This window comes from Anas platyrhynchos, chromosome 2 (genome assembly GCF_047663525.1).
Source record: "Anas platyrhynchos isolate ZD024472 breed Pekin duck chromosome 2, IASCAAS_PekinDuck_T2T, whole genome shotgun sequence".
Classification (NCBI taxonomy): Eukaryota; Metazoa; Chordata; class Aves; order Anseriformes; family Anatidae; genus Anas; species Anas platyrhynchos.
Genome location: NC_092588.1, coordinates 159,583,957 through 159,600,813, shown reverse-complemented (window position 1 = coordinate 159,600,813; position 16,857 = coordinate 159,583,957). Strand labels below are relative to the sequence as shown.

The window sequence follows — 16,857 nt, the reverse complement described above, 5'->3', positions numbered from 1 at the left end:
AGTGTGTCCTGGTTAAATTAATGCCAATTGGCAACCTAATTGCCATCAGTACAAATTCTTTTCAGACTTACTTTTCTATTTGTTACATTCTTTCTGGGGAAGTGGCATGCCTTTATTTACACCAAGCATGTAACTGTATTTGAATGTTTTAAGACAAAATCTGTTTGAATAACCTTACTCTGCTACGCGCTACTTTCTGGTGTTACCCTTTCTTAATACCTGTTTCCACAGTACACATTTTTTATACCACATGCAGGTTTTGTCAATAGAGATCTTACATTTGCTTGCAAAACATCAATTAAAAGGTCAAACAACAATGGGTGAAGAGCTGCCCCTCTTTGATCTAACGAGAAGCGCCCAAATCCAACAACTGGCTCTTATTTGATATGCCGAACAATTCTGAACTCACTTGATTCATTTGTTATGTAACTTCACAGATTGGTTGAGGTTGGTAGAATGGTCCAACCCCTGCTCCAGCAGGGCCACTCAGAGCAGGCTGCACTGGGCATCCAGGTGGCTTTTGAAGATTGGCAAGAAGTGAGACTCCAACCTCTCTGAGCATCCTGTGCTAGGGCTCTGTCATCTGTACAGCGCTGAAGTGCTTCCTGGTCTATGAGGGAACCTGTGATCTGTTTAATAATTAAATAATTACATTCAAGTGATTTTCCTTTCCAGGTAAGTTACCTGGAGTAGGTGCAGACCTGTGCTGTGCTTGCAAGTCCAGCATAGCCTTCAGGCCTGTGTTGTGCTGCACAAAATCCTCAGCCACAGAAAAAACTTAATGGCTCACTGTGACAGGAGAGCCTGGAAACACCTTCTCATGTTGGCAATTATAGCACCTGTGTGCCTTGACTTCATGTAAAATAAATTCTCGTACAAATATCCTTCCTGTCTGACAGAGTTGTTTTCTTATATGACAATCCTCTAATAGCTCTAATGGACAAAATGGGAGAATCTGTTCCACAGCTAGGATCTGACTGGAGTGCTGCATGCAGATCGGAGCTGATGCTACGCTACTCATGGTTCCCAGTATCTAAGTATATGTAAGAGAATACCTACACTATTCTCTCTTTAGTGTTCTCTTCAACACATAACATTTTAAATATTTCCTTATGCAATCCAAATACCTCTCCTGCTAGGATCACAATGGACCAGCAAAACAGTGGTTGGAAGAACGCAACCACTCATAACAAGGAAGTTTTACAGCTGCTTGTTTTCAGTCTTCAATGGTTCCTTTACCTTCCCAGATCACAAAGCAAAATCAATGTTCTGCAGTTGCAAGAGGCAGACATACCAAAATAAAAGTGCACTGAACAGTTTTGTCCAGTAGCAAACTAGACAAACTGTGTTTGTCTCCTTGAAAATGAATTCATAAAGAGACAAACATGATAGGGTGGAACAACAGCACCAGGGGTGGCATAGCCAAGGTAACCTTGCTTCAGTACACATCTCATGTTCACCGTCTGCACTGCTTGTCAGAATTGCATAGCTTAAATTAAAATCAACTCCACAGCATTTTTTCCATCCCTCATCCCAGAGCCTATAAAGTTTAAAGCTATATCACTCTGCTTGGAAAGAAATCTTTATTGATTAAAAAAAAGCAGTAAAACAAAAACAAAACAAAGGAGTCCACACACAAAAAAAAAAAAACAACACAAGAACTGCCTCTCTCCACAGCCCATGCCTGTGCTGCAGAGCAAGGCTAGGAAAGCCTCCCTCCTCCCTTGACCTCACATGCCCTTCACCCATGGCTAGGCCAGGAAGGGGATGGAAAGTGACAAGTGTTAAGGTGCTGAGTAACTCTTGATGTTCCCAGTCTCTCAAGTACTGTTGGCCTGTTCCTGCTCAAAGAGGGCCATGGCTAAGTGTGAGCGTGATGCAAGCCCTTCCAAGTTACTGAGGACACAGCGGTGGTATAACTCCTCACTGAGCCGGGGATTGCAGCTCCTCAGTGCATATTTCTGCACTAGCCCTGGCTCCACAGCCCGAAATAAGTGCAAACCAGAATAGTGGAGGAAGACATCAAATACCTCCATGCCCTCCAGCACCTCATCTCGGTCTAGGATATCAGCTGCTAGCTTGGTACGTGCTGTCATGTAGTCAGAGTTGTAAAAGCAGGCCTCAGCAAAGGAATGTCTGTCAAAGTGCCCGTCCCTCAGGAAGTCGGTGCTGGAGGAAGCAGTCTGCTCACCACGGTATACCAGTGCAGGGTTGAACTCCTGAAAATGCACTGGGAAAAAGACCTGCCAATTGCTGATAGTATTCATTCGGCACCGGTTCAGGAACTCCATGTTGATTTCCGTCCAGACACTGGCCAAGAAGAACAGAGTGTCCACAGGGTGCTTCTTTGAGACTATATCCATGAGTTTCACCTGCGATGGCACCTCAGTTTTGACACTAATCCAGGGGATTTTAACTTCTGCATAGCGTTTCTCCAGTTCTCCTACCATGGTCTTGACTCCAGCAAATACATCCACTTGGCTGACTCGCTGAGCATCGTACGGATGGTAGATGAAAAGCAAAGTCAGCAAGGCGTTATCATGTGTGTCCAGTGTGTTCATAGCATACATATCCAGGAAGTTCGCCACAAAATCCAAGTCCTGTACTGTCAATGGAAGCACCAGTTGCACCCGCGTGGCCTCTGTTACGTATGGCATGGGAATAATTTCTACCTTACTTAAGGGCCGCACCAAGCTCACTCGTTTGACCAGAACGTGACTGTGGCCCTTTTGGGTCACCGCCTCCAGCAGTAGGTCCAGAGTATACTCCATGCCCCGTGTGGGGTCAAAGCGCCGGTAGCCATTCAGCAACTGCCGCTTGCTGAAGCGAAGTGAGGGCTGGTAGCGACTGTTAAGTTGCTCAAGTGCTGACTCAATAATGTCACTGACGTCTGCTTTGCTGGCTCCAGAGAGCTCGCATTTGGGAGAGCCATCAGGACAGGAGAAGAGGTGCTGCTCAGTGAAGTAGTCCCAGCTGATTACCTCAAAACGTGTCTTTGGAAGAAATGGGGCATTAATCCCCACAGGCCACGTCAAGCCTGCCTCACCTGCAGGAGTCAGTGATGTCAGGTTCCTGATCTGCATCTGTGCAAAAAGAACACAATGACACTTTCTCAAGGAAGGTCCTGTCCACTTCCCACCCAGACCTACATCACCACCTAGAAGCATATCCTGATAGCATCACACCAGCTTTTGGACAGCACGGTATCTGAAGTGCTACTTCTAAGATGCAGGACTATCTCCTGTGTCTGGCTGACAGCCACCTACAAACAGAAACAGTCTTCTATGACAGAGTTGGAAGAAAAGGAAACCTGCTTGGATGAGCAATATTTACAGATATCCCTCACCACATACCTGGAGTTCCTGGATCTCCTGGTATGCTCTCTCCAGCTGGATCCTGCTGAAGTGCTTGTGCAGCCGGTACATCAACGTCATGTCAGAAACAGGGTGCACAGCAAGAGCTGCTTGGAACTCCTCTTCTTCCTCCTTTTCTGGCTCAGCATTTTTGGCCAATTCATAAGTGTGATAATGCTGACCCTGAAGTGAACAAGAGCCAGGAAGACTGGCATGGAACTCTAATGTTCACAGCAAAGCCTTCCCTCACCCGAGACATGCATCCGCCTCTCTTTCTGTGCCGAGTGCAGTACCCAGAGACAAGAACACAACAGCTACCCTCCATACCCTACCTCCATAAATTACACGCCTGTTTACTTCTTAGTACCAATGCTCCCTTTATCCACCCTCCGAAAAGCAAAGCATGTGCTCTCTCCCCCAACTTCTCAGCTTTCATTATGGGTGTCTCCCTTGTGCCACCACACCAGACAGCCCTTTCCTGCCCTAACCCAGTGGGGGCTCGCAGAGGAGTTCCTTTGCTGAGCAGCGGGGACTAACAAGAGCATGGGTTCTGTCAGACTTAGCTAACACAAAACGCTGGGGAGGGAGGTAGTACCTGAAGCTGGGAAATACAAGAGATACCCAGGAAATCAATGATGCAACGCCCCAGCCACTCGTCGGGGCGCACACTAAGGATCTCATTGCGGCAGCTGTCCAGGTGTGGATGGAGCTTCAGAAGCAGGCTGCGGGACAGCAGGTAGCCAAAGCCACCATGGCAATAGCGGGCCTGCTCATCTCCCCCGATGAACTCCTCTGCTCGTCCCAGGTAGACGTCTTGGTTAATGCTTAGGTGTGTCACCAGAGCCTTGACCTGTTCAGCCTGTGCATAGGTGTCATCCTGCATGATGTAGAACCAGTCATAGTCAGAACCAAAGTGCTGATGGATATAGTTCATGGTCTCATACATCAGCCAGATAGGACGCTCATCTCCATGGGCCACAAGCACCATGCCATGAGGCACCTTGGCACTGCGCAACCCTGTGAAATACAGCAGGCGTGGGAAGTGATGGGCTACAGTCTTGTTCACTGCCACTGCCAGAGTATTGAGGGTAGCCTTGGAAGTCAGCACTGCCACAAACAGTCTCTCGTGGAATCCCAATTCTGTCTGAATGTAGCGAGTTCTGTAAGGGAAGGATGAAAATTGAAGTACACTAATTTAGTGTCAGAACATCCTCATCAGTCAAGTTACCTCTGTAACTGCTCCATCACTTGGTGTAAGCCTTTATCTGTTAGAATCTATCGATAGCAAGAACAGTTAAGCCTGAAAGGAGAGCTTTAAGAGCAGACTCACTAGTAAAAGTCACATTTTTTATAAACACTTCCTTCCTTCAAGGAACCTACAGCCTTGCATTACTTCTGCAATTCTGGAAACTGTGCAAGTCAAAAAAAAATAGAGATAACTACTAACAAGTGATACAAGTTATTACTAACGGCTTAGAATTCTAATGAGTAGACTGATTAATGTGTTTTTAAGTGTAATTTAACACATTATATTAGACACATGTATCTCAGTCTAAGATTTTCAGTCTAAGATTTTTTTAATCCATTTTTGCACTCCTTCAAGATAGCAAACTAGGCCACTACCTCATGCTGTTACAACTTTTTTTTTTAAACAACTGAAGTTGTAGAGCTCCAAACGCCATTCACACAAAGTTATTTTCCTCGGAAGAAAAGCGCTGATTTTACCTGAGCACTTTCTTGTAAGGCTTGTTGGGGTCCCTGTAGTACGGCACAATCCTAGGCCTGAAGTCCTCGTGCCCCTGGCCCGGCCGCCCATCCCCCGCCTCCGGTTGCGCTCCTCCGGCGGGGGGCCCGGCCCTGCCCGCCGCCCCCAGGCACGGGTCCTCGCCGCCGCCGTGGCTCCAGGAGGCGCGCAGCAGGCTCAGGCTGCAGCCCAGGGAAAGGCCCAGCACGAGCGGCAGCACGGGCCGCAGCGCGGCCAGCAGCGCGGCCAGGCGCATGGCGGTGCCCGGCCGCGGGGGCTCCGCTCCCGGCGAGCGGCCCCCGGCCCGCTACCGGCAGGACGGGCTCACGGAGCCGCTCCGGCGGCCCTGGGACATGGCCGGCGCGGGGCCGCGGGGCGGGCGGCGGGGCCTGCGGGCGGCGGCCTCAGTGCGCGCGGGTCAGCGGCCGCGGGGCGCTGCCAGCGGCGGGCAGGGCGAGCCCTTGGCAGGGCCGGGCCCGTCCCGGAGCTCCGTGCCAGCGGCTGCCACCCGGCCGCGCTCCCGCCGCTGCCACCTCAGCCGCCTCATCGCCACCTTCGCGCTTCCGCTTCCGCTTTTCTCTATGGTGCCGCGGCGGCCGCTCTACCCGCCGCCCGCGCCGGCTCTATGGTAGCGCGCCTGGCGCGGTGCACGCCGGGACGCGCGGTGCCCGGGAGCCGCCCGCGCGCGCGGGGCCGCCCGGCGCGGGTGACGTCTCGCGCTCTGATTGGCCGCTGAGCCGGGGGGCGGGGCGTGCGCACGCGGTGGCAGCTGTCCTGTTGCGACAGAAGGAACGCGCCGAGCGGCCGGTACGGGCGGCGGGGCCGGGCCTGGCTGGGGGGGGGGAACGGAACGGAGCGGGCCGGGCCGGGCCGGGTGGGTGGGTGGGTGGGTGCGGAGGCGCGGGGCGGGCGGCCCAGAGCGCAGCGGGCGGCCCTCGGCCGGGCCCGGCGGCGCCGCGTGCTCCGGGCCGGGGCGGAGAAGTGGGGCGGGGCGGCCCGGCTCGGCGCGGCCTAACGGGCCCGTGTCCCCCCGCAGCCGCTCCCCTGCGCCTCGCCATGCCCTCGGACCTGGCCAAGAAGAAGGCGGCCAAGAAGAAGGAGGCGGCCAAGGCCCGGCAGCGGCCCCGCCGCGCCGCGGAGGAGAACGGCGATGCCGGGACGGAGCCGCAGGAGGCCCGGCCCCCCGAGGCCAACGGGACGGCGCTGCCAGGTGAGGGGCGGCCGCGGCGCGGGGCTGCCCGGCCCCGCCGGGACTCGCGAGCGCAGCCTCCAGGGGGTGCCCGGCCCGTGGCGCTGCGCCCCGTGGGGTCGGCCCGCTCGGTCCGTGTGCCCCGTGCAGCCGGGGCCTGCTGGCGGGCAGGGGCTGTTCGCGGGTGTCGGTGCCCGTGAATTGGTGACTCGCGGCGCTTGTTCCTCAGGGACCCTGCGGGCTTGCTGCTGTGCTGCACCGGGCCCGCTGCGGGGTCTGCTGTCAGGGCAGCTCCCTGCCTTTGGAGCCAGCAGGGCACTGTGAGCTTTGTGCAGTGTGCGGCCGTGTTCCCTAGGTTCTGACTTGAGGGTGCTGACTGAAGGCAGAGGGTGCTGGTGGCATCGTTTCCCTCCCAAGCTGATGCTGTCCTGATCTGGTATTTGATGTCCAGACCCGCTTTATTTATTTATTTATTTATTTTGTACTGCAGACACTGCTGTAGGACTGTAGGGTCTGGTTTCTTAACTAAAAATGCTGCTGTTGTTGTGAACTCCAGCCCAGCTGTTCTTCTGGGGTGCCCCTGGTTTGCAGAGCCTGACCCCCCTGAGGGAAGTAGGCAAGGTGAAGCTCATCGGGAGGGTTTATTCGTGCCCTTGGTTCAGCCGCCCGCTGACCCATGGACTGCCGGGCACGCCAGCTTTAATCCAGGCAGCGAGGACTTCAGGGTGTGTCAGCAGCGCGGCGCTTCGGGAGGCACCGAGCGCCGGGTCCGGGGCAGCCCGAGGCCGGGGGGCACGCGGGAGGATGCCCTCCCCGGGATCCGGGTTGTGCCGGCACCCCCGTGAACCTCTCCAGCCTGCCGCGTGCTGGTGCCGCCGGCACGGGCACTGCGCGGCCGCGCTCCGACCGCGGGACCCCGGCGGTGCCCGCGGGCAGCGCCCGCCCCGAGCCCGCCCCGAGCCCGCCCGGTGCCGCCGGCCGCGGGCGGGGTCTCGGCGCCCGCCCGGCCCGAGCTGGCCCGAGCCGGCCAATCACCGCCCGCTCCCCCGGCTCATTTGCATGGCGCCCTCCGATTGGCGGAGCTCGGGCCGCGCGGCGGCGGCGCGGGACCCGCACTTGCAGCGCTCCGGGAGCGGGGGGGGCGCGCCCCGGGCCCGCCGCTCCCCTCCCGCCGCTCCCCTCCCGCTGCAGCGGTCCCGGCCCTGCCGTTTGTAGGGGCTGTGTGAGGTGGTGGCAGCCCGGCGGTACCCCCTGAACACCGGGGCTCTGCTCCGAGCCTTGCTCCGATCCCTAACGCTGTTTGCTGCTTCGGCTGGCGGGCAGGGCCTCACAGAGCAGTAAATTCGGGCTGTAAGGCAGGGACGTTAGCAAGGCAGGAAATGTTTGCTTCTGCTGTAGGAGGAGAGGAAGAGGGAGTCTACAAATGGACGTGTTACCTTAGGAGCTGGTAGGGCCTCCTCTAACGTTGCCGCTTCTTTTCTCACATCTTACCTGCTGCTTAGCTCCTGCCCAAGTTCTATTTAGGCCGTCCCTGCCCTTAAACTTGCAACCAGAAGTGTTTGAGCCCTTCCCCTGCCCCAGCCCTTTCTGCATTGAGGGTTAGTCCTCCTGTGCGTGGATGACAGGTTGGCTGTTCTGGCTACTCACCGGGTTTTAATGGTCAGCTATTATTTTTAGAGTGGGTGAAACTTCCTCTTAGACCATTTGATATCCATTTGCTGAGCTGAAAATTGAGTGCCATCGTCTCTAGGCTTCCTTGATATTTTTGTAGAAGGAGACACTGGTTGTTTTTGTCATCCTGCTTATATTGGTTTAGGGGCTTATGGAATCAGAACGGCCTGGGTTGGAAGGGACCTCAAAGATCACCTGGTCCCAACCCCCCCCCCATAGGCTTCTCGTGTGTTTGTAATTCAGTAATCCTTCTGGTCTGTCTCTAGATACAGAGGTGGATGCTCTTACGAAGGAGATGGAGGACTTTGAATTAAAGAAAGCTGCTGCCCGTGCTGTGACAGGAGTGCTGGCTTCCCATCCCAACAGCACTGATGTGCACATCATTAACCTCTCGCTGACCTTCCATGGCCAGGAGCTGCTGAGTGATACAAAACTTGAGCTGAATTCTGGGAGGCGCTACGGCCTGATTGGACTCAATGGAATTGGTAAGCTGTAGGGCACAGAGTGACAGGTTTCTTGGAGCTCGGTGAGGGTTCTGTGCTGCTGAGAAGCTGGACGCATTAGGGTGGTAAATGCTGGAAGCCAGAAAAAAGGCTGTTAGACATGATGGTTTCACCTCCCACATCTCCCCACCCAGCAAGACCAATTGCTACTAGGACTATGGGGTTGCATCCTGGCTTTGGACTAAGCATTTAGACTTTCTGTGGAGACTAGAGTGGGATGCCTGGGCTCTGTGAACCTCTGATTCCTGTATGGAGGCTTTGTTTAACAGTGTCAATAAACTCAGTGATGACGCTACAAGCCAGAGAACGTGCATAGTATGGAAGAGTAAGGAGATCTAGTCTGAATGGGAAAACAGCTGTCTGACCGCTGGAGAAGCTGGTGCTGTACATAGAGAGATGCAGAATGTGGGTGTAATTGATGAGCTAGTAAGAGTGATGAGGTCATATCAGGCTCTTTAGTGATAAGTTCATTACGTTCCTATGTGTTACAAGTCTGTAGAGTCTGGTGTCCTGGTAACAGATGTTAGACCTGGTTAGACAGCAGGAAATACACAGTAGAAATACAGCTCCCTAAGTCTGGGTAAGGGCTGAACTACAATGGCTCTGCTAGGTCTCTAATTCCTCATAGGCAAGAAATTCCTAAGGATTTTCTTCGGTTGTAAAACAAGGGAATCAATGGGATCTGACTGCATTTTGTCTGTTTCTTTGTGACATATCTTACTGAATAAAAATAATTGTGGAGTGTCTGTCTGCACACAGGGAAATCCATGCTTTTGTCAGCTATTGGGAAACGAGAAGTGCCCATTCCAGAGCACATTGACATCTATCACCTGACCCGAGAGATGCCTCCCAGTGACAAGACCCCTCTACAATGTGTGATGGAGGTGGATACAGAGAGAGCCATGTTAGAACGAGAGGCAGAGCGTCTGGCTCATGAGGATGGTAAAGCTTTTCAGAGTCCCTGTGGACAAGGGACATTTCTTCCACTTTCCCTTCCCACTGAAGAAAGGGTCTTACCTGGGTTCCTTGGCAGAGTTTTTACATATTACTTTTTCTCCCAGCTGCCCGGTACTAGTTGAAAAGTCCACTTCTTTAGATGAAATTACCCAATGCGACTTCTTAAGAAGCGTCTAAGTCATAGGAGTGGATGGGGCTGACTAGTGATGAAGCAGATGGACTGTGAGCTATCTCAGCTGTACAGATGTGCAGCTGAGAGCCAGTTACTGTTAGAAGTGCTGACAGACAGGCTCTTTTTCAGCGGAGTGTGAGAAACTCATGGAGTTGTATGAACGTCTGGAGGAGCTGGACGCTGACAAGGCAGAAGCACGGGCCTCACGTATCCTGCACGGCCTGGGGTTTACACCAGCCATGCAGAGGAAGAAGCTGAAGGACTTTAGTGGTGGCTGGCGAATGAGGGTGGCTCTTGCTAGGTGAGTGGTATGCTGCCTGCTGCCTCCTGGGAAAATGCCTGTCTGATCCTGATGCTGCAAAGCCACATACACAGTTCTAAGAACTCAGAGGAGAGCTGAGAGGCTTTGGGTACCTGCATTTACCCTGTGCTGTCATCTCCCCTCTCCTTTTAGAGCCCTCTTCATTCGTCCATTCATGCTGCTGCTAGATGAGCCCACAAACCACCTTGACTTGGATGCCTGTGTGTGGTTGGAAGAAGAGCTGAAAACGTAAGCATGAAGGAGTTTGCAGCTTCTGTAGGTTGTAGTTTTCTGCTGGAACATCTTGTCAGCACGTGAGCAAGTGCTACAGGAGTAACTGTCTGTAGTTCTTGTGGCTATGTAACTATACTGCATTACTAATTGTACTTACATATTTTTAGTAGCTTAGTGGGTAGTATTGGTGATAGGAGGGCGGTTGGACTAGATGATCTTGTAGGTCCTTTCCAATCTCGTATTTCTATGATTCTATGATACCTTGTGCTTACTGCTAAATGTTACGGTTCTTGATGCAAGGGTAAAGAATTCAAGATAAATCTGTCTCTTCCTTAGTGAAAAAAGTGAGAAATACTGGTACAGGTTAAACTTCCTGAAAGCCAGGAGCAGACCTGGGAGGCATGTACCAGAACCATGTGCTGTACCAGTAGTGTAAACTTTCTAGACCTGGCCTCCAGCACAGCTTTTTGCATATTGTTTCTCTCTTCAACTGTAGTGTCTGTGTCTGTTGGTTTCATCTTGTTCTAGTATGTGGATGCAACTGTTTTTTGTTAAACAAAGTTAAAATGTTAATGCTTAAGGCAAAAGATTTAGGAATAGCTGTGAAGTCTAGGTTATTTGGGTTGTGTGTTAAAAGGACTGTGTGTATAAGCACGAGAAGGGCTTTTCATTTGCAGAGGTTATTCTTTCAGCTGTCAGTTGAACCTTTTGTCTGTTTTATATATCAGGTGTTTTAGGAAAGTAATTTGAACCTCTCTCTTTTTGGGAAGAGGCTTTAGCCAGTCATTTTACCAACTTGGAAAGAAACCTGTGATAGAGAACCTAAGAGATGGTAGGCTGTAAAAAGGTGAAAATGAGAAGCAAAAGTTGAAACTTCTTAGAAGTGTGACACCAATGGAGTTCTGCATCAGTAGCAGTAGTAATCCACCACAAAGGTAGCCAGCTCTCGACTCTTCATGAATATGGATGAAGAGCGCCTTATGATGAAGGATGTCTTAGAAAGCTGGTCATTGCTGCTTTACTGCAAATTTCCTGAAGCATCTCTAAGGCTTCTTTCTTTTTGTTCTTAATCTGGCCGTAAACAAGAGAGATCTGTTGTATGTAAATCCTTTGTCACCATCAGGGCCAACAAGCAATTCTTTTCCTAGCTTGGTCTCTATTAAGTTTTGTGGTGCCACAGGTTCAAGCGGATCCTTGTGCTGATATCCCACTCCCAGGACTTCTTGAATGGTGTCTGCACCAACATAATCCACATGCACAACCGCAAACTGAAGTACTACACAGTGAGTGAATGGTGTCTTGTGCAACTAATAGAAACAGAGGAGCTCTCCTCTGGGGCATGTCTGATGTTTTGTGGTCTCTCTCTCTAGGGAAATTATGATCAATATGTAAAGACTCGCTTGGAACTAGAAGAAAACCAAATGAAGCGTTTCCACTGGGAACAAGATCAGATTGCACACATGAAGGTATCTGCCTAGTTGCATGAACATCTTCCTGTCTATGCAGCCATGCACCTCTAGCCTTTGTATCATGGCTTTTGGCTAACTCTGTATTTCATTGCAGAATTACATTGCGCGATTTGGTCATGGTAGCGCAAAACTGGCCAGGCAAGCTCAGAGCAAGGAGAAGACCCTTCAAAAAATGATGGCTTCTGGATTGACAGAGAGAGTGGTGAACGATAAGGTGGGATCAGACGTGGGATTGCATCTAGTGATCAGTGTAGGAAACTTGGGCCAGATAAGCAAAATGAACTTTAGCCGATGACAGGAATGGCTGACACAGCTGAGAGCAAAAGTAGAATTCCCTTCCAGATTCCTGTACTGAATATAGGATATTGCTGAAGAGTGGAAGGAGGAGACTTTTTTTCCTTCCAATGGAGAGAATGGGATTTGTCATACCAGTAAGGCCATTTTGTAGACACAGAAATGAATGTCTGAAAGTTGGAGAAGATCAGGGAGGATGCTCAGAGCAGCTCCTGCTAATTCGAAAAGTATAAGCACCCATTTGCTTCAAAGGAAAAGAAATAGGGAATCATTAGCCAGCAGATAAACCTGTGAGTGAGTTGCTAGAGGGAACAGGGAGTGAAATAAAGGGATTGATCTGTATGTGCTCCAGGGTGTCTAACAAGTGGATATTCTGTGTTGACAGACTTTGTCATTCTATTTCCCTCCCTGTGGAAAAATCCCCCCTCCTGTCATAATGGTGCAGAATGTAAGCTTCAAATACTCCAAGGACGGGGTGAGTATAGCGCGTGTGCATGGGTTGTATGGAGTTTACTCGTATCCTCTGCCTTGTAATGGGGGCTTTTGGGTAACTTTTCTAATCAGGTGGATCAGATTTCTTGGCAGTGTTAATGCTGAGTCTGCTGAAGACAGAGCTTTACAGGTGCAGCATGTAGAGTCCAAGTAGTAATGGAAAGGCATAATATGTCATAATTTATGTGGTTTGCAGCCATGGATCTATAATAACTTGGAGTTTGGGATTGACCTGGATACCCGTGTAGCTCTTGTTGGACCCAATGGAGCTGGAAAGTCAACACTGCTGAAACTGCTCACAGGAGAGGTATGCTCCCAGCATTGCCTAACCTGTTCTGTCCCTTTATTCTTCGGGTAGTCTTCAATGAAGCTGCATTTATTTGTGAGAGCACTCATATCAGACTTTGGAAATCCTGAAGTTTTGCTGCAGTATAGGGCTTTTGCTGTCATGCTATATGTTCAGACATACAGAGGGCTGGCATACAGTGAAAGAAGGGATTCTATGGTGAAATACTTCTGTCTTCTCTTTGTAGCTGCTGCCCACAGACGGGATGATCCGCAAGCACTCACATGTAAAGATTGGTAGATACCACCAGGTACTCCCTACAGCAACTACCATGGACATGAAATGCTGAGGAAAAAACTGACAGGAATGGGGAATCTCGTCCCTCTATTTCTGCTTCTAAAGGCCCATCCTGCTGCTGGTTTTCCATGCCTTGAGCTTGGGGAGGGAGCTGTTCTTTTGGCAGAATGGACTCTAGCCAATGTTCTTGCCCTGAAAAGTGGCTTGCTGTGGTCCTTTTTTTTCAGCCTCTCACCTTTTACTGGAGAGATGGTTGTCCCCTGCTTGATATTGGACAAGCACGCTATTCTGAAGCAGCACTCCTGCTCCTGAAATGGAGTCTGCTTCCATAACGTTTCAGCACAGTGAACATGCCAGGGGTGGGGTTATCATCTCATGGATTCTGCTGCTTTGCTGGCACCAGAGAGGTATAAGGGGGGAGATGGGTGGCATGCACAGCCTGAAGCTGGCTTTTGTTCTCTGTTAGCACTTGCAAGAGCAATTGGACTTAGACCTCTCACCCTTGGAATACATGATGAAATGCTACCCAGAGATCAAGGAGAAGGAGGAGATGAGAAAAATCATTGGCAGATATGGTCTGACAGGGAAGCAGCAGGTCAGTATGAGCTGTTGAAGTTTTCTTTTTATGCATTAAGGAAGTAGAGCTGTTGCATTTTCTGTTGTTCTACAGATACCTGACAGTGTGATGCAGAATGCAGCGTGGTGCACCACAGCATCTAAATGATTTTTCCATCTCTGTCTTTAAAATTGGAGAAAAAATAACTCATGGCTCACAGTAACTTACTTTGCGTTGCAGCAATTTATGGGTTGAAATGTGTGACCTCCTCGGAACCCAGGTGAAGGAAGAAGGGTTATGGCATAGTGCTAGCCTCAATTATATTTCAATTATAACTTGAACTAGGTTGCTTATCTCTATTTCTGAGATGAATGCCAGTCAGAAATGCCAGAACATATTCTCAGCTGGGTGTGGGGAACACATGGTTCAAGCAAATGAGTGTTGAATCTCTAGTGGTGCTCTAACTAAACACTCCACCCTCCTGTATTTACATTTTGGTGGGAGTTGTCATCATCACTGCAGTTAGCCTTGATTTTTACACTGTTCTCCATTTGTCACTCAAGAAGTTGAGAGTAGGTTTAGGCTTTTGTCAGGATGCAATGAACATTAGGCAGATCTCAATTAACTTTCCTTTGGAACCTCTAACACAAGCTGAATCTTGCTATGGACACCCCTTTTTCAGAAGCCTTTGGAATTCACTTGTTTTGCTGGTAAAGGAAGCCTAGTCTAGTTGTAAGCCTACATTTGTCCTGTTGTGTCATGTAGCTGCAGCAAACACAGTTTGAACTGTGAATATTTTGTGGTCAGTGTGGCATCTAGGAGCTGGTGCTATAAGGTACCCTGCAGAGCTGCAAATAGTGTCTGTGTTTGTCAGGTGAGCCCCATTCGGAACCTCTCTGATGGGCAGAAGTGCCGCGTGTGCTTTGCATGGCTGGCCTGGCAGAATCCTCACATGCTTTTCCTCGATGAACCCACCAACCATTTGGACATAGAAACAATAGATGCTCTGGCAGATGCTATCAATGAATTTGAAGGAGGAATGATGCTTGTCAGCCACGACTTCAGACTCATCCAGCAGGTAAGAAGAGTGGTGAATTTTGGCAAACCAACTTTCCTACACTGAGTAATTAAAGCAAGATGTTTTCAACTGTTTTCAGCTGTTCCTTATCCTGAAAAGATGCGTGAGTGAAAAATATCACTGCATATGATTCCCTTGCCATGTTCATGTGGAATAATTACCTAACCTTGGAAAACATTGTAGGCATGTGAAAGAAAAAAAAAGTGCTAAAAATGAAGAGTAAGTTAAATGGAAATCATGACACATGTGGAGGCTTTAACTAGATTATTTTACATGATACTGGAGTAGTTCTAGCTGTTTTCTTTATCACTCCATCTCTACATGTTAAGGAGGTCACTCCATATACACAGAAATATCAGGTGTTGATTTATCAACTATAGCTTTGTCTGCAAGTTCAGATACAATTTTATTTTTGTGCGATACACAGTGCAGCATATCTGGGTAGTTCATGTCAAGAACTACCTTTTCCGATTCCCAGCTTAGCAGGAAGTGAATTTCTTATTCCATGAACGAAAAAAATAAATGTAGAGGGTTCAAGGACTGTTAGTTCTAAAATCCTGTATAAATTATTCAGAAAACACCAGGTGGGATATTTCACTGCAGATATCTTTGGTAGTCAAATGTGTGAAACTCAATAGACTCTCTCCTTGCTTAATAGACTCTCTCTCCTTCAGAGAGTAGATTTTGGTTAATTTTATATTTTTGGTAAAATTATAAAATGCTGCACTACAAACCTTCCTTTCCTTGTGTATTTGCTTATAGGTTGCACAGGAGATCTGGGTCTGTGAGAAGCAGACAATCACAAAGTGGCAAGGTGACATCCTCGCCTATAAGGAACATCTCAAGTCAAAGTTGGTGGATGAAGACCCACAGCTCACCAAGAAGACCCACAATGTGTGAGCTCTAGAGCAGTCGGTCAGGTGCTCTCTGTGGAGACTGACAGTGGCCAACAAGACTCACTCACCTGCCGACTGGAATGGGACTGCTGCTATCTCTGTGGCTGTGTTCTAGGATTGCTGCAATACTGCTTTCCCTTGACTTGCCTTGCACCTCTGTATCTGGACAGATCTCTTCTCTCCTGATCTGGCTGCATTTGGGCAACCATTTCCATATTTAGATGATGTCCCATCTGAGCCAGGCCTTGGAATCTAACGGTCTGGGGTCGTGGCAGTTAGGGTGTCTGAGTTGCAGTGATACAGAAGTGAAGACCCCAGCCCAGCTTACCCTGCCTCCTCCTTCCCAATTTCTGCTTCGGTTTAGATACTTCACTTCAAACTCCTCTGGCCTTGGTTTGTTTTTAACTATTATTTAACAGTGTAATTAACAGATCTGCCTGATCAGTCAATAAAGAGGGAAGAACAGTCTTGTTTTGTGAGCTGTAGTAGTTATTGGGGCATGCTGGGGCAAATCAGCCAGTACTGAGCTTTACAAGTAAGGATGCAGGGCTCTCGTATGAAGTGAGGGTTTGTTTCTTTACTATTACCAAAGTCCTCTTGTTATGACCAGAATTTGTGGTATAAATGAAGGTGTGAGTACTCGGCTCTGGAATTGTACAGAGCAGAGTACGACGATTCTTGCAGCTGGGAAAACAGCTAATTCACGTTGAACACTGGGTTTTCCAGATAATGACAGAAGGGGGAGTAAGCCACACATGCTTTTTTTTTTTTTTTTTTTCTCTTGTTAACAAATACAACTTGAAAGGGTTCCGAAGATTTGAAATGAGAGAGTCAACATAGATCTATAGAATACCAGCACTTGTTCTCTACAACAGAGCAACTTAGATGCATCTTTTTCCCTTCATCTTGAATTCTATGGATCTAACATGAGGCTCTTATTAAATCTGGATTTTTGGACTATGAACTAATTATTTCTTCCTTCTGGGTTTAACTAAACAAGACTGATCAGCTAAAGTTAGTTTAACTTTTCTTTGTTGTTGTTCCTGACAATTTTTTTAAAAGCTGTTGTTTAAACTGCACTTTGCCACAGCAGCTTGAATAATTTCTTGAAAATACTTATACATGTATTTTTAAAACAATGAGAAGGCACTAAAAAAGTACCAAATCAAACTAAATACCTTCTTATGATCACGAGCTATCATTTTCATTACTTATGACACGTGTGTGGCAGCACCGGTCATGCGAAAGGTTCACGTAATCCAATAACCTATTCCAATAGGAATCATTGACTGAGAATTTGAAGAACAAGACAAAAACGTAGTTATACTTTCTCAGATGCTGTCTGTGGCTCTGGCCTTTTGAGCA

General features: G+C 49.2%; 2 protein-coding genes across 3 annotated transcripts; one reads left to right on the top strand and one right to left on the bottom strand.

Annotated features, from left to right (window-relative positions):
- Nucleotides 1-1,564: 1,564 nt before the first annotated feature.
- Nucleotides 1,565-5,679, bottom strand: CHPF2 (chondroitin polymerizing factor 2). The gene is made up of 4 exons (XM_005029500.6): nucleotides 5,079-5,679; nucleotides 3,949-4,513; nucleotides 3,354-3,536; nucleotides 1,565-3,083 (listed from the first exon to the last, which is right to left on the bottom strand). The coding sequence occupies exons 1-4, from the start codon at nucleotides 5,351-5,353 to the stop codon at nucleotides 1,821-1,823; spliced, it is 2,286 nt and encodes a 761-aa protein (XP_005029557.4). The 5' UTR covers nucleotides 5,354-5,679; the 3' UTR covers nucleotides 1,565-1,820.
- Nucleotides 5,680-5,747: 68 nt separating this feature from the next.
- ABCF2 (ATP binding cassette subfamily F member 2) lies at nucleotides 5,748-15,960 on the top strand. 2 transcript variants are annotated; one of them, XM_027452916.3, is made up of 15 exons: nucleotides 5,748-5,904; nucleotides 6,134-6,307; nucleotides 8,224-8,442; nucleotides 9,220-9,402; nucleotides 9,719-9,890; nucleotides 10,044-10,139; nucleotides 11,305-11,407; nucleotides 11,495-11,590; nucleotides 11,688-11,807; nucleotides 12,273-12,362; nucleotides 12,576-12,686; nucleotides 12,913-12,975; nucleotides 13,429-13,557; nucleotides 14,393-14,596; nucleotides 15,359-15,960. In XM_027452916.3, the coding sequence occupies exons 2-15, from the start codon at nucleotides 6,154-6,156 to the stop codon at nucleotides 15,494-15,496; spliced, it is 1,878 nt and encodes a 625-aa protein (XP_027308717.2). In that variant the 5' UTR covers nucleotides 5,748-5,904; nucleotides 6,134-6,153; the 3' UTR covers nucleotides 15,497-15,960. The 2 variants fall into 2 exon arrangements, with proteins under 2 accessions (XP_027308717.2, XP_005029558.3); XM_005029501.6 differs by lacking the exons at nucleotides 5,748-5,904; nucleotides 6,134-6,307 and adding an exon at nucleotides 7,598-7,733.
- The last annotated feature ends 897 nt before the right edge of the window (nucleotides 15,961-16,857 follow it).

What these genes read in the sequence shown, in the direction of transcription:
- CHPF2 (XM_005029500.6), bottom strand. Translation starts at nt 5,353, where the DNA reads ATGCGCCTGGCCGCGCTGCTGGCCGCGCTGCGGCCCGTGCTGCCGCTC. An exon ending in CCTTACAAGAAAGTGCTCAG is followed by an intron (nt 4,514 to 5,078) that starts GTAAAATCAGCG and finishes CTTCCCTTACAG; the next exon opens with AACTCGCTACATTCAGACAG. An exon ending in AGGAGATCCAGGAACTCCAG is followed by an intron (nt 3,084 to 3,353) that starts GTATGTGGTGAG and finishes CTTTTTGCACAG; the next exon opens with ATGCAGATCAGGAACCTGAC.
- ABCF2 (XM_027452916.3), top strand. Translation starts at nt 6,154, where the DNA reads ATGCCCTCGGACCTGGCCAAGAAGAAGGCGGCCAAGAAGAAGGAGGCG. An exon ending in ATGAGGGTGGCTCTTGCTAG is followed by an intron (nt 9,891 to 10,043) that starts GTGAGTGGTATG and finishes CTCTCCTTTTAG; the next exon opens with AGCCCTCTTCATTCGTCCAT. An exon ending in AGAGAGTGGTGAACGATAAG is followed by an intron (nt 11,808 to 12,272) that starts GTGGGATCAGAC and finishes CTGTGTTGACAG; the next exon opens with ACTTTGTCATTCTATTTCCC.